Genomic DNA, 16,372 nt, shown 5'->3' on the forward strand with positions numbered 1-16,372 from the left:
GGGTAACTGTACCTGCAGAAGGTAAAACTGCAGATAATAGGGCACTGCTGTGTCTTCCAAACCCGTGAGGGAAGAGGATGGAACAGAGAGATTGGGGTGAGGATGGAGGGAAAGTAAATCAATTCAAAGGGAATAAAATAAAAATTTTAAAAGACAAGTAGGACAAAATAAAGTGGTAACAAAAACCCAGAATATGTCAGTGATCACAATAAATTGTAGTGAAAAGTCAAAACAGAACCCAGCAATTTATTGAAAACAAAACAGGCCGGTGCTGTGGCTTAACAGGCTAATCCTCTGCCTTGCGGCGCCAGCACACCAGGTTCTAGTCTCGGTCGGGGCACCGGATTCTATCCTGGTTTCCCCTCTTCCAGGCCAGCTCTCTGCTATGGCCTGGGAAGGCAGTGGAGGATGGCCCAAGTGCTTGGGCCCTGCACCCGCATGGGAGACCAGGAGAAGCACCTGGCTCCTGGCTTCGGATCAGTGAGATGCGCTGGCCGTGGCAGCCATTGGAGGGTGAACCAACGGCAAAGGAAGATCTTTCTCTCTGTCTCTCTCTCTCACTATCCACTCTGCCTGTCAAAAAAAAGAAAAGAAAACAAAACAAAACAGATCCAGCTTTGTTTTTCTTTACAGAGGACATGCCTGGGACGTTAGGGTAGAGAGAAATTAACAGTTAAAAGGAAGGGCCCCGTGCTGTGCGTTGAGTTAAAGCCACTGCCTGCAATGCCGGCATCCCATAAGGACACCAGGACTGCTCCACTTCTGATCCAGGTCCCTGTGAATGCAGCAGAGGATGGCCCCAGGGCCTGGGCCCCTGCAGTCATGGGGGAGACCCAGAAGAAGCTCCTGGCCCAGCCCCTGGCTATTGCAGCCATTTGGGGAGTGAACCTGTGGATGAGAGATATCTCCCCCCCCCCCCCCCTTACTGTGCCTTTCAAATAAATACATTTCTGAAAAAAAGTTCTAAAGGGAAGGTTGAATCAGGCAAACACTATCTAGAAGAAGATTAGGGTAAGCGTATTAATAAGTTAGACTTTCAGGCACCAAGAGTTACTAGAAATGAGCTTTCTGTAAAGTTACATGTCTATATACTTAGTAATATAACATCAACATGTAATAAAGCAAATGCTGCTGAAATTACAAGAAACTGACAACATATGTAACAATGGGAGATTTTTAACATCTCTTTTACCTGACGGTAGGTTAAGGAGAATAAACATGAGTAAGCATAGACATATTAACAGCATGGCTATCAAGCCATGGAAAATATATCAGCATGGAAAATATACTTTATTTTCCAATACTCATCTATCAAAAGTTTGAGGAGCCAGAATGAGACAGGTTATGTTTTCTGACTAGTAGTACACGATATTAGAACATTAAGATAGGCCGGCGCCACAGCTCAATAGGCTAATCCTCCGCCTTGCGGTGCCGGCACACCGGGTTCTAGTCCTGGTCAGGGCACCAGATTTTGTCCCAGTTGTCACCTTTCTAGGCCAGCTCTCTGCTGTGGCCAGGGAGTGCAGATGGAGGTTGGCCCAAGTGCTTGGGCCCTGCACCCGCATGGGAGACCAGGAGAAGCACCTGGCTCCTGCCTTCGGATCAGCGCGGTGCACTGGCTGCAGCGTGCCGGCCGCAGTGGCCATTGGAGGGTGAACCAACGGCAAAAGGAAGACCTTTCTCTCTGTCTCTCTCTCTCTCTCTCTCTCTCTCTCTCTCTCTCTAACTCTGCCTGTCAAAAAGAAAGAACATTAAGATAGATCTTTTTTTAAAAAAAATATTTATTTATGCGGGTGCAGGGCCCAAGCACTTGGGCCATCCTCCACTGCCTTCTTGGGCCACAGCAGAGAGCTGGACTGGAAGAGGAGCAACCGGGACTAGAACCCGGAGCCCTTATGGGATGTCGGCACCGCAGGCAGAGGATCAACCAAGTGAGCTGTGGCGCCAGCCCAAAAGATAGACATTTATTTATTTATTTATTTAACAGTCAGAGTGGATAGTGAGAGAGAGAGACAGAGAGAAAGGTCTTCCTTTTTGCCGTTGGTTCACCCTCCAGTGGCCGCTGTGGCCGGCGCATCGCACTGATCCAAAGCCAGGAGCTTCTCCTGGTCTCCCATGCGGGTGCAGGGCCCAAGCACTTGGGCCATCCTCCACTGCACTCCCGGGCCACAGCAGAGAGCTGGCCTGGAAGAGGGGCAACCGGGACAGAATCTGGCGCCCCGACCGGGACTAGAACCCGGTGTGCCGGTGCCGCAAGGCGGAGGATTAGCCTGTTAAGCCACGGCGCCAGCCTTTTTTTTTTTTTTTTTTTTTTTTTTAATTTTTTTTTTGACAGGCAGAGTGGACGGTGAGAGAGACAGAGAGAAAGGTCTTCCTTTGCCATTGGTTCACCCTGCAATGGCCGCTGCAGCCGGCGCACTGCGCTGATCCGAAGCCAGGAGCCAGGTGCTTCTCTTGGTCTCCCATGTGGGTGCAGGGCCCAAGCACTTGGGCCATCCTCCACTGCCTTCCCGGGCCACAGCAGAGAGCTGGCCTGGAAGAGGAGCAACCGGGACAGAATCCGGCACCCTGACCAGGACTAGAACCCGGTGTGCTGGCGCCGCAAGGCGGAGGATTAGCCTGTTGAGTCACGGCACCAGATAAGATAGACCTTTAGAAACACAGTTTGACAACTTTAAATGCAGGCCAGTTCAAAGAAATCACAGTGGAAATCTGAAAGTATCTTGAACTGAATAATAAAATATTACATACCAAAATTCCCTTACTGTCATTAAATTGTTCCTTAGGGAAAATACGAAGCTTTATACATACTAGAAATGAATGAAGGAAAAACAGAAAACTAACAGATAATTCTGAGAACAGATCGTTTCTGGAACGCTCTTCCCTGGTTGTGGCTGTGGCTGGCCAGGCCCACCCAGCTGAAGTGGGGAGTGCCTGCTCCCTTAATTGCCTTTTCTCTGCTCATTTGTATTTCATTTTCCCAGAGCGTTTTTTCTTTAATATATGTTTTAGATATTGTGCTTATTCTCTAGCTAGGATATAGCTCTGTGGGGTAGGGTTTTTTTTGTTGTTGTTGTTTCTTTTTATCTTGTTTATCTAAAACAATGCCTACACAGAATGGGCACTCAGTATCATTTGTAATTGAAGAGAATTCTATGAAAAATTAGTTGAAAGTGCATATAAATTTCAAAATTTGAATGAAAATGAATTTCATAGAAAAACATTATTCTCCCCAAACTGACTCAAGGAGAAAAAACTGAAATAATCAAAAGTTAGAGAATAAATTTGAGTATGTATTTTGTAATTTTCCAAAGAAAAAATTTAAAGTTTTTTTTTTTATCTTATTATTTGACGTAGACTATGATAGGCAGATTAATTTCCTGTCTGCTCCTTTGTTTTCCAAAAACTGCAACAGCTGGGGCTAGCCCAGGGTGAAGTTGGGAGCTAGAAATGAATCTGAATCTCTCACATAGGAGAAGAGAGCCAACCAGGTGAGCCATCACCTGCTGTCTCCGAGGGTGTGAATTAGCGGGAAGCTGAACTGGAAGCAGAGCTTAACTGAAGCTCGGGCACTCCAGAATGGGGGGCGGGCGTCCCAAGGATGTCTTAACTGCAGGCCAAACAGCCGCCCCTGAGGAAAAGTTTTAAATTTTCGCTGCTTATATGATTTTCTAGGTAATTCTAATTTTACAGATTTTTTTCCCAGATAAGAAATAGGAAACACTTGTACTCAATTTACAGGGCTTATATGACCTTAATATAACCAGATAGGAATAATATCACAGAATGAAACCAATAACATAGCCATACTCATGAACATATGTATTTGCAGAAATCTTAAGATAATTATATATCAGATATCATAATGCATAAAAACCAACCCAATTCGAATCTATGGAGCTAGATGCCAGGACCATAGTTACTTGTGGGCCAGAGCAGTAGTGATTGCAACAGTCAGGGGGTTTGAGGGTAACACTGATGTTCTGTTCCCTCTTCTGGGGGTTAATTCCATTACTCTATGAGAGTTTATTTAGGCAAATACCTGCACACTTTTCTGTATAGGTTTACTTAAAAAATAATGTAATAGATAGAATTGATCATTAGCAACTTGAGTTTATCTCCAATTCAGAGGTGTGTTAACATTAGACAAATTTATAAATATCATCCACTATATTGTATATTAAAGGGAAAGTCCTTATAATATTGCTGACTGCAGGTTTGGTGTAATTCCACATCAAGTCATGATAAAAACCTAAGCCAGTGAGGGACAGAGCGGAGTACCCGTAAACTGACAGCATGGCAGAGACAGAGGTTACCCAGTGTCCCGCAAGCACCACGCCATTTCCCAGTCTCTGTGCAGTTAGAGTGGGGCCAAGTGACTAGTTCTTCCCAGGAGACTGTGAATGGGAGTGACGTATGTCACTTCTAGGTGAAGGCAGTGAGCCGATGTTCCTCCTCCATCCCTCTCTTCTCTTGCTCCAGTGACCTTGGAGGCTGTGTATTGCAGATGGCATAGATTAAAGATGGAGTAAGGATGCTTCACTCTCATCAGACTTTGCGTAAGCAAGAAATAAACCCCTATAGTGTTAAGCCTCTAAGATTTCCGAGTGTATGTGTTTTACCAGCATAGCCTATCTTCTTCTGACTGTTATTAAGGACATCTTCCAAAAACTGCAGCAACTCTGATATTCAGTATTGGGACATTGGAATCACTGTCTTTAAAATCAAGAACAGAATGGAAATGGCTGCTACTTTGTTTCTGTGTACTGTGGGGCGCTGCCAGAGCAGTAAATCAATTAAAGATAGGAGTGGAAGAGACAAGACAGTTACTATGTGGAGACAAATTGACTACCTGTGTATAAGTAAACAAGTTACTTACAAAAGATGTGTATTTAAAATAGTTACATTATCATGTGCCGGCAAGAGAAACTAGAAAACCTAATTGAAGGAAATATTTACTGGCAAGGCAGGGAGGGAGGCAGAGACAGAGGCGCCATCTTCCACATTGGCCAGGCTGGGCCAGTACTGGAGCCAGAGGCAGAAACTCCAATCTCCCGTTTGGGTGGCAAGAGCTGAGCCATCATCGCTGCCTCCCAGGGTCTGCGTTAGCAGGAAGCTGGAGTCAGGAGCTGGAAGTGGGTGTTGAACTCGGGCATCTTAACCAGTAGGTCAAACACCCATCCCCAGAATTTAATGTTTAAAAAGGTACTGTTCACAGTTGTGTTTAAAACTGGCTGGTAGTTACGAATAATTCTGCAAAAGAAGGCTTAGAGTTTTGTAGAGAAAATAATACAAGATTATTGAAAGTCCTTAAGGAAGTTGTCAATACACAAGAGATGGAACGTGTTTCTCTCCAGTCTGACCTGTAGTCAGTGACATTCTAGCCTGCATCTCAGCAGCGTTTCTAAGGGGCCTGTGATGCTGATTCTTGATCATGTGTAGAGCAGGAGTGACCAGGACTCCCCGAAGGTGGGGCGGAATGGAGGCATTCCTGCAGCAGAGCTCAGGGTGTCTTGAGTGTTAGGAAGATAGAGTTCTGCTGGCCCAGGGTCAGATTGTCCAGTGAGACGTAGACCACCCCCCCCCCAATCATTTGTGAAAATTGGACGTGTGTTATATGAGATTTCTTACTAATGTAAAAAGGATGGTCTTTTTAACAAATGGTGCTTTGGACTAATGTTTAATGTAGAGAAAAAAATGATATGTACTTAACCAGTCTGTAATCAGACTTTGATTAAATTTTATATAATTTAAAAGTATGTATATAGAGTCTAATGATTTTTTTTAAATGAGCCCAAGAAAATGGCAACTTGGGAAAAATATTTCCAACACATGTGAAACACAGAATGTTCTGTATTCTATTATGTGATGGACTGTTAAAACTTAAAAGAATGAACTTTTTCTCATATTGCTGTCCTGATTTTGACTGATATTTTAAGATTTTATCCCAAGCAGCAGCTGTGACATTGTGTGGATTTATAAAAGGTAAAAGATGTATTTGTCTTTTATGCTTAAAGCATGTCCCAGGTGGATGTGGATTCAGGAATTGAAAATATGGAAGTTGATGAAAATGATCGAAGAGAGAAGAGGAGCCTCGGTGACAAGGTTGGTAAGAGCTCAGACACTGGCTGCTGTGTGGCTGCAGGTAATACACACGCCTTGCGAGCTTTGTTAGAGTAGCCACCCCAGTACACACGCCTTGTCCATGCGAGCTTTGTTAGAGTAGCCACCCCAGTACTCACGCCTTGTCCATGCGAGCCTTGTTAGCGTAGCCACCCCAGTACTCACGCCTTGTCCATGCGAGCCTTGTTAGCGTAGCCACCCCAGTACACACGCCTTGTCCATGCGAGCCTTGTTAGCGTAGCCACCCCAGTACTCACGCCTTGTCCATGCGAGCTTTGTTAGAGTAGCCACCCCAGTACTCACGCCTTGTCCATGCGAGCCTTGTTAGCGTAGCCACCCCAGTACTCACGCCTTGTCCATGCGAGCCTTGTTAGAGTAGCCACCCCAGTACACACGCCTTGTCCATGCGAGCCTTGTTAGTGTAGCCACCCCAGTACACACGCCTTGTCCATGCGAGCCTTGTTAGCGTAGCCACCCAGCCAGCAGATACTGTGCTGGCGATTTGTGTTCTTTGGAAGAAGCATGGGTGGCCCTGATGTCCTAATGCTGCGGGTGGAACGCAGGCCTTTTGTGATCACATCCTTCAGCAACCTTTGGTTCAGGTCCATGTTTTAATCAGTAAATTTAGTTTGTAATAAGAATTTAGAGGTAATTAGACTTTTTTTTCTATTAGTCTTTTGCTTAATCAAGTATATGGTTACATCTTCAGCAGTCTTCTGTAGGAGCTGGTAGGGAATTGAAGCAAGCGTGTGTAGAATCCAGGAGCAAGTAAAAGCATTTTGAAACCAGGAGGATTTTTGTATTTTATTATGTGACCTTAAATTCTCTATAGTTCGTTAAAAAGTTCATTTTTAAATATATGTCTGTCTGTCTTGTTGGTGTCATGATCGAGGCAGTTGCAGCACTTCTGTCAGCAGATAGTAGGAACTGTTTAGCAACACATGACAGTGCAGCCTGCTGGTGGTGTAGTGCTTTATGTTGTCTGCACTATCTTCTCTGCAGTAGGATGCGGTGAGAAATACAAAATTGTAGATCAGTTCCTGAAGGAAAACTGGTTATTTACCTAAACTGTTAGCCTGGTGCTTTGAGGTTGAGACGAGACGAGAGAGGACGCAGGCACATCCTTCAGCATGCTGCTTCCCGGGCGGCTCCCAGGGACACCCTTGCCCTCTTATGCTCCCATGTGGATTGCTCTCGAGACCTCAAGGTTGTGAGTCTGTAGTCGAGTAACTATTTTCCTGCGATCAGTGCAGATGGCTGAACATAGTTGGAAAATATCCTCCTTAATGAATAAAGTCAGAATGAAATATTCCTCCTTATGTGTTTGACTCATCCCTCCTGTTGGAAATTAACCCCTGAATCTTCTTCCTTACCAGGAGCCTTCCTCGGGCCCTGAGGTGTCCGAAGAGCAGGCCTTACAGCTGGTCTGTAAGATCTTCCGCGTCTCTTGGAAGGATCGCGACAGAGATGTTATCTTTCTCTCTTCTCTTTCTGCACAGTTTAAGCAGAACCCTAAAGAAGGTAGGACTTGCTCAGCAGTCTTCTCCCAGAGTGCTTCCAAGAGAATCACATGTGAGATTTTTGTCCCTCTCACTTCAGAGTTGTGTTGTAGACTTTGGAGATGCCTCTTGGTGAGAACAGTACTGGGTAGCCATTATTTTCCCTCTCCACTGATCTTACTGATAAGTTATTTTTTTCCTTTCCTGATTTCTACAGAAGAAATGATAAAAAATAAGTTAATGACCTCCATTGTCTCGGGGCTGAAGTTTTTTCCTTTTCAGAAAGAAGGGGCTTAGAGGCTTCAGTCCTCTTAGAAAGTGGGAGTGCCTGGGTCTGTCTCGGAGTTCTGAGAGATGCGCTCGCTGCGCCTGTACCTGCTTCCAGTGCCTCCCAGGCGTGTGCTGACAGTGGACTGAATCCATCTGATTGAATTACATAGCAAGACAGCATGATGACATCTTGCTGTGTCTCCAGGATTCTGTTTTAAGAGGCTTTGCTAAGCCAGCTTATTAACAGAATAATAAAATCCCAGCATGATGCCAGCCTTACAGGGCACAGCTACTTTTCCTTACAATAGTCACACAGAAGAGGTGTGTGAGGGGTGTATGTTGGCATCTCACGGGAACAGAACCTCCCGGGAGAGGAGCCTTTGCCTCTTCTGCTTGCTGCTGAATAGATGGGAGTCTTATACCAGAAGTCCTTCAGCAGATGCAGCGTAAGTGAACGAGTGAACACGGAGATGGCCTTTCCCTCCCCAGTGCTGCCCATCTTTCAGGGAGGGGCAGGTCCTCTGGGGATGGGTAGGCTCTTTGTCATTCTGCTGACATCTTCTTTTTTGTTATTTCTTTTAAAGGTTCTATTTATTATTTTGAGAAGTAGAAATACAGAGGGAGGGAGAGACAGAGAGAAAGGTCCTCCTCTGCTGGTTAACCCCCAAGTGACTGCAACGACCAGAGCCAGGCGCATAGCACAGAGCTAAATCAGTAGAGGAGCAGCCGGGACTCGATCCAGTGCCCATATGGGATACTGGCGCTGGAGGTGGAGGATTAACCTGCCGCGCCACAGCACCAGCCCCTGGTGGTGCCTTCTTAATCTCTTTTCCGAGCTTGGCAACTACTTGTTTCAGAACCCTGCCATGCAGTTTTCTTGCTGTAAGTCTTAACATTCTCAAATCAGGTAAAATTTACATGAGGCAGAATTTTCATTTGTTTAGAAAGATGTTGAATGTATCTAAAGACCAGCAGTAAATCCATTGAGAGCTGCAAAAATGGAGAAGGAAGCTAGGATGTAGGACCTGCTGTAGAGCCAGGCGGTGACTTACTGTGGGACCCTTCGTAACCTCTGAACCTCGGACTTCACGGTGTACTGTACATAAACTGCATATGAGCTAAGGAATATTAACCTGGTTGCATTTATAGTGTGGTAAACTATCCCCTATAGCTGGGATTAGCTTCTTTTGTGTTGTTTTTATTTATTTATTTATTTATTTATTTATTTATTTATTTATTTATTTATTTTGACAGGCAGAGTGGACAGTGAGAGAGAGAGACAGAGAGAAAGGTCTTCCTTTTGCCGTTGGTTCACCCTCCAATGGCCGCCGCGGTAGGCGCGCTGCGGCCAGCGCACCGCGCTGATCCGATGGCAGGAGCCAGGTGCTTCTCCTGATCTCCCATGGGGTGCAGGGCCCAAGGACTTGGGCCATCCTCCACTGCACTCCCGGGCCACAGCAGAGAGCTGGCCTGGAAGAGGGGCAACCGGGACAGGATCGGTGCCCCGACCGGGACTAGAACCCGGTGTGCCGGCGCCGCAAGGCGGAGGATTAGCCTAGTGAGCCGCAGCGCCGGCCTGTGTTGTTTTGTTTTGTTTCTTTTTAAGATTTGTTATTTGAGAGGCAGAGTTATAGACGGGGAGAGAGAGAGAGATCTTCCATCTGCTGGTTCACTCCCCAGTTGTCCACAATGGCCAGAGCTGGACTGATCCGAAGCCAGGAACAAGGATCTTCTTCGGGTCTCCCACGTGGATGCAAGGGCCATAGCACTTGGGCCATCTTCCATTGCTTTCCCAGGCCATTAGCGGAGAGCTGGATCAGAGGAGGAGCAGCTGGGACACAAACCGGTGCCTGTATGGGATGCTGGCGCTGTAGGAGGACGGATAACCTGCTACGCCTCAGCCCAGCCCCAGCTTTTTTGTTTTTTACAGCAATGACTTCATTCCAGCTTTTATATTATTTTACTTTTTTTTTTAAACTTAGTTTCATTTTTAATTTGAAAGCAGAGAGAGAAATCTTCCATCTGCTGGCTCCTTTCTAAAATGCCAGCAACAGCCAGGGCAGGGCCAGGAGAAAGCCAAGAGCCCAGATCTCAATCTAGGTCTCCCATGTGGGTGGCAGGGACCAAGTACTTGAGCCATCATCTGCGGACTCCCAGGGTGCACCTGAGCAGGAAGAGGGATTGGAAGCAGAGCTGGGACTTGACCAGTCAGTCCGATATGGGAAGCAGGCATCCCAAGCAGCAACTTAACCTCTACGCCCATTTTTTTCCAATGAACTTTTATTTTTGGAATAATTTTATAGACTTAGAGAAAAAGGTTCAAAGATAGTGTAGGACATTCCTATGTACATTTCTCCCAGTTTCCCTTCATGTTAATATCTTACATGAGGCCGGCGCCACGGCTCAATAGACTAATCCTCCGCCTGTGGCGCCGGCACACCTGGTTCTAGTCCTGGTTGGGGTGCCGGATTCTGTCCCGGTTGCCCCTCTTCCAGGCCAGCTCTCTGCTGTGACCCGGGAGGGCAGTGGAGAATGGCCCAAGTCCTTGGGCCCTGCACCCGCATGGGAGACCAGGAGAAGCACCTGGCTCCTGGCTTTGGATTAGCACGGTGCGCCGGCCGCAGTGGCCATTGGAGGGTGAACCAACGGCAAAGGAAGACCTTTCTCTCTGTCTCTCTAACTCTGCCTGTCAAAAAAAAAAAAAATATATATATATATATATATATATATCTTACATGAGCATAACATGTTTTTCAAAAACTATAAAATTGCTGTTAACTAAACACCAGATTTTATTTGGATTTTTGCCAGATTTTCCACTCATGTCCTTTTGCTGCTCCAGAATCCAGCCTGGGATACCACCTTGAGCCACCCGGGATCATTTTGGTTTATTTGAGGATCACGTGAATGAAGAACTGTGTGTAACCTGCTCTCTATTCTGCCTTTCCAACAGTGTTCTCTGATTTTAAGGACTTGATTGGCCAGATTTTAATGGAAGTGCTAATGATGTCTACTCAGACCAGAGATGAAAATCCCTTTGCCAGTCTGACAGCCACGTCCCAGCCCATTGCAGCAGCAGCTCGGTCACCAGACAGAAATCTCATGCTGAATGCTGGCTCCAACCCAGGAACAAGCCCCATGTTCTGCAGTGTGGGCTCCTTCGGGGCCAGCTCTTTGTCTAGGTCGGTGGGTTCTCTCTGTACATCTGATTGGTTAGCTGTGCAATACATAAGAAAAGGGAGGGTTTATTCATGACGCGAATCTGTGTCACACAGATTACGGTATATAGTCTGTTTGGGGGTTGGATTCAGTCGTTGGAAGTGATATCATTTCCAAATTGGGGGTTTTTGTTGGTGGTTTTTTGTTACTTTGCTATCCATGGTTAGGCCATTGGCAGTTAAATTTTAGAAGCAAATGGCTGTCTGCTATACTATTTATTGAGAAGTGGGCTTTATAAATATAGCCCATGGCTGAGTCCGTAATTAGATTTCGGTTATCTAGGTGTTTGTAGATCTATGTGCTTGAACTCCTGCAGATACAGGATGTAACTGTACAATCCTTTAAAATCCTGATGCTTTCCATTTTAGTTACTTATCTCAAATGTTTCTTTGATTTTCTTTCTCTCCTCCCTCCCTCTACTAATGTAGCCTCTATGAAACTAGCCCCGCCCCCATTGCCAGTTTCTGGAGCTCTGTGCCAACGCTAGGTCCACCCTCTGCCTCGCCCTCCCGGGCAGCCAGCCAGGCGGCCACACCTTCTGCCTCTGCTTCCCTCAGTCCTCACAGCACAGCTTCTGGAACTGCTGCAGGAAGCCAGCCCTCATCTCCCCGCTATCGCCCCTACACTGTCACTCACACGTGGGGGGGTGCCCCCTGTCCCGCCCCCCGATCCCCCGGCATCACCGTCCCGTCGAGCTCCCCGAGCCTCCGTGCACTCGCCAGTAGCCCCCAGGCAGTACCCACCAGCAGTTCCAGACAGCGGCCCAGCAGCCTGGGCCTGCCCTTCCCGCCCGCCTCGCCCAGTGCTGCACGCAGACGTCCGTCCCCCCTGAGGACCTCTCCTAGGTATCGGTCAGCAGGCAGCTGCGTGTGCGTGTGCAGTGCAGGGAAATGAGGTTAACATGCTTTGGGAGAACCGCTGTGTGGCACTGACCTCAGGGATATTTGGGGGTTGTTTTGGGGTTATTAACCCGTGTCGCTGGCTGACTCCATGCTTCTGCAAGGCCTTGACTGCGTCCGAAAGCGTGGGCTGCTCTCTTGTTGCACATCTCTCTCTCCCCTTCCCTCCTCTGTGTACAAAAGGGAGAGAGAGTGAACTGCAGTCTGGCTCACCTGTCATTCATTGAGGATGAATTTCAGAGACTGTGGTCCGGGCTGTCTTTGAGTTGGGGCTCACAGCACCTTGTTGACTTTCTGTGCTGTTGCCATTGGTGGCTAAAACGCAGTCAGACCAGGGAGCTGGGGGGCACATCTGGGCACGGCGCCTCTTGCTTCTGGTGCGTGGCGCTGCTGCCTTGACACTTTGATTTTGATTGCATGCCACTTCAGCCTCTTAGAAAGAAGCAGAGTTCCACGAATTTGGCAGCCTCTTCTTTCACATGTCCCTCTGTGCTTCTGCATGTCAGTGGACGAAGCTTCTAGGGAAGGTTTCTGTAAGAAGACAGCAGCTGCGAAAGCTCTCCGCGTCTTGTTTCTCCTTGTGCCCTGACTGCCTTTTCTGCTCTCTGTTGTGAGGTAGTGTGTACGACAATCCCTTCTCCTTCCTCTTCCTCGCACTTGCTGGGGACAGTAGTGATGAAGAAGATGAAGAGGATGATGATGATGATGGTGATGATGATGAAGGTGGTGGTGGTGGTGATGATTTTTCTTGTGTCCAGTTTGGGTCCAGGTATCAGGAGTGCCACCTCACCCTGCATGTGCTTAGTGCTTACGAACTAACTTGTGAGCCCTAATGAGGGTGCGCTTTGACTGCAGGCAGGAGAGGGTCAAGTCGGGGGCTAGGCCGTGTGTAAGTGTCAGGACCTGCTCATGTGATAAAGGGCACGTGGCACATTGTCATTGCTGTTGTCTGGTAAGTTTGGAAGACAACTTTATGTGTCATTGTTTATTACAAACCTGAAAGCAGAGTGAATCATCATTCAATTCCCCCGCCTTTAGGTCTGGAACTCTTCCTTTATCCGTTGTGAGAATGTTCCTGTGAGTCATCGACTACTTTCTGAAACACAGTTGCAAGGGTTACTGCTGTTTAGGAATGGCGGAGGGGCTGGGAGCGGGAGTGTCTGCGCAAGGGAGGGGAGAGAGAGAAACAGAGCCTGTGAAGAACATTACGTCTGAGGGATCAGGGACCCTGCTTTCGCTTCTAACTCTGAATTTCTCTGAGCACCTTCTTGACCTCGGTGAAGCCAGACCCCGTGTTAAGGAGCCTTCGGGAGGTGGCAGAGGCTGACGCAGGGTTCCTGATGCTGCCACATGTGCACCCCTGAAGACAGAGTGAGAAGTACCACTCGGGTTTTCTAGGTGACTTTGAGAAGAAAATGCACTAGCACTGCCTAATGCCCGACTCACTGTTGGACACTTGGGTTCCTAATGTGAAGTTTCCTCTGCACCAAGTCAAAGTCTCTGCCGCACTGTTCAAAAATAACTGCCGAGGGTAAAGAGAGACTGCGGGAGCCGACAGGTGCACGGCGCTGAGCTGGGCAGAATTCAGGAGAAGGCTTGCGGGATGGAGCGGGGAGAGCCGTGCAGGGAGAGTTGCTGGACATTCCGTCACTGCTTCTCAGGTGGGCGTGTCTCTTTCACGCTGCTAAGTCCGCAGGCATCCTCCTGAGGACCCCATCTCCACCCATGGCAAAGCTTTGGTCTCTTCCACTGCAGTGTTCACCCTTCTTCCTCCCTCCCGCCCTGGACACCTCCCCTCACCTCTGGGTGGTGTGTGCATGCTATCTCGTCAGAGGGTCACTGACCTGACCCCTGACCCCATTACGTTAAAAGTATATGCCCCCTCCCTCTGCTGTGCGCCACCGGTATTTTGCTCCGTAGCACGCTCCTAGTCGGTTGTTTTTAACTGCCACTCCCCTCAGTGTAATGGCCACGTCTAGAAGGCCTCTGTCCTTTTGATTCAGTGCTGTGCCCCGGGGCCTCCAGCAGTGCCTGGCATGCATGTCTTGAATGAGTTTATGGGACTTGAACCTGTACAACTCTGACTGCCTCATATTGCGAAAAGCAGGATTTCCAAGCTGCCTTTGAGAAGTTAGTACGTGGGAGAAGGGGCTGCAGCAGAATTGGGAAGCGGGTTGTCTGAGGGATGTAAATGGGATTCAGTCTGCCCTCATGGAACGGGGTTACATCCCTAAGAGTGGTTTCATCGCGTTTTCAGAGGATTGAGCTATGTTTCTTCTGTTGTTAAGACTTTTGGAAGGCAGAGTGACAGGAGAGAGAAATCTTCCATCTGATAGTTCACTCTCCAGATGGCCACACTGGGGCTGGGCCACACCGAAGCCAGGTGGCAGGGACTTAATGCCATCTTCTGCTGTTTCCCACACACATTAGCAGGGAGCTGGACGGGAGGCAGCGTGGCTGGGACGAAACACAAACTGGAGCCAGTGTACAAGATGTATGTGTCCCAGAGGGCAGCCTAACCTGCTGTGCCACAATGTGGACCCCCAAGCTACTTTTTTATTAGGTGAATTACACGATTAAATTGGACCACTGATGAAGTCATCAAAAGGCAGTTTGCATCCTCTCCAAGAGGGAGGTATAATTTTTAGATTCTCTTAGGACTTCAGTGTGATATATTTCTAAGATTTTAGCATATTGCAGTTGTAAAAGCATCATGAATTTTTAAAAAGTTTTTGAGGAAAAATGAAGAACTACTTTAAATATTTTAGAGGTTTATTGATAGTATAAATTTATACATATAAATTATGCATCACTCCTTCAGAATGGCCTTCAAAATTCAAATCCAACTCTTTCCCTTTGAATCTAAAAAATCCCCATAAGTCAACTTTGACCATTGACACTTGGGCTGAGCTTTGGTGAGCCTGGCCACTCTCCATGCTATGGTTCTGATTTCCTTTGGCATATTTAGGGTGGGCCCTATTATTTGGAAATATCTGGCGCTTATTCTACATTGTCATTTTTTTAAAAATTTCCTATTTAGGTTTTTTTTTTTTTTTTTTTTTTTGACAGGCAGAGTGGACAGTGAGAGAGAGAGAGACAGAGAGAAAGGTCTTCCTTTGCCGTTGGTTCACCCTCCAATGGCCGCCACGGCCGGCACACCGCACTGATCCGAAGGCGGGAGCCAGGTGTTTCTCCTGGTCTCCCATGCGGGTGCAGGGCCCAAGGACTTGGGCCATCCTCCACTGCACTCCCGGGCCACAGCAGAGAGCTGGACTGGAAGAGGGGCAACCGGGACAGAATCCGGCACCCCGACTGGGACTAGAACCCAGGGTGTCGGTGCCGCAGGTGGAGGATTAGCCTATTGAGCCGAGGCGCCGGCCCCTATTTAGTTTTATTTATTTATTTTTAAAGATTTATTTATTTATTTTAAAGAACGAGAAGGAGAGGTAGGTTCACTCCCCAATTGGCTGCAACAGCTGCAGTTGCGCGGATCCGAAGCCAGGAGCCAGGAGCTTCTTCCAGGTCTCCCACATGGGTGCAGGGACCCAAGGACTTGAGCCATCTTCCACTGCTTCGCAGGACATAGCAGAGAGCTGGAAGTGGAGAAGCCAGGACTCTAACCAATACCCATATGGGATGCCGGCACTGCAGGTGGTGGCTTTACCTGCTATGCTACAGTGCCGGCCCCTCCTATTTAGTTTTATTTCATCCACCTCCAACTCCTGCCTCTTTATCTTGAAAGTCAGCTGGCTGTTTGGTACGTTACCGATTATCACTAAAATACACCAAACTCTTTTACCTTTGAAAATTCTCTGTTGTTTTTTTAATAATTAATTAAGAGCCAGAGATGCAGTCAGGCAGAGAGGTCACACCCACTGGCCGACTCCCCAGATGCCTGTAATGGTTCTGGGCTGAGGACCAAAGCCAGGAGGCAGAGACTCAGGTCTCCCATGTGAATGGCAAGAACCCAGTTATTGGAAGCATCACTGCTGTAGCCTTACACAGTCTGTGTTAGCAGAAAGCTGGAGTCAGGAGCGAGCGTCAGGAATTGAACCCAGACTCTCCACTATGGGAAGTGGGCACCTTAACATCTGCCCTCTAATATATTCTGAGTACCTTCTGTTGCATTGCCTGGCATAAGATAGTCTTCTACAAACATCGTTGCTTTTCATATCTTAGTGAAATACTTAGAAAAATATTTCAAGTGACAGTGAGGGGTTTGTATTTAAGTAAAATTAAAAGGAACATGGGGCCAGCATTGTGCTGCAGTGGGTTGAGCCACTGTCTGCATGCCAGCATCCCATGTGAGTGTCTGTTCAAGTCCTGCTACTCTAATTCTCATCCAACTTCTTGCTAATGTGC

General features: G+C 47.4%; 1 protein-coding gene across 1 annotated transcript in view; it reads left to right on the forward strand.

Annotated features, from left to right (window-relative positions):
• Window positions 1-16,372, forward strand: part of UBE4B (ubiquitination factor E4B) — a 130,059-nt gene that overhangs the window by 63,775 nt on the left and 49,912 nt on the right. The window contains exons 4-6 of the mRNA XM_062190413.1: window positions 6,018-6,105; window positions 7,500-7,644; window positions 10,846-11,074. Of these exons, the coding sequence (XP_062046397.1) occupies window positions 6,018-6,105; window positions 7,500-7,644; window positions 10,846-11,074 (462 nt within the window). The remainder of the gene's footprint in view (window positions 1-6,017; window positions 6,106-7,499; window positions 7,645-10,845; window positions 11,075-16,372) is intronic.

This window comes from Lepus europaeus, chromosome 5 (assembly GCF_033115175.1).
Source record: "Lepus europaeus isolate LE1 chromosome 5, mLepTim1.pri, whole genome shotgun sequence".
Lineage (NCBI taxonomy): Eukaryota > Metazoa > Chordata > Mammalia > Lagomorpha > Leporidae > Lepus > Lepus europaeus.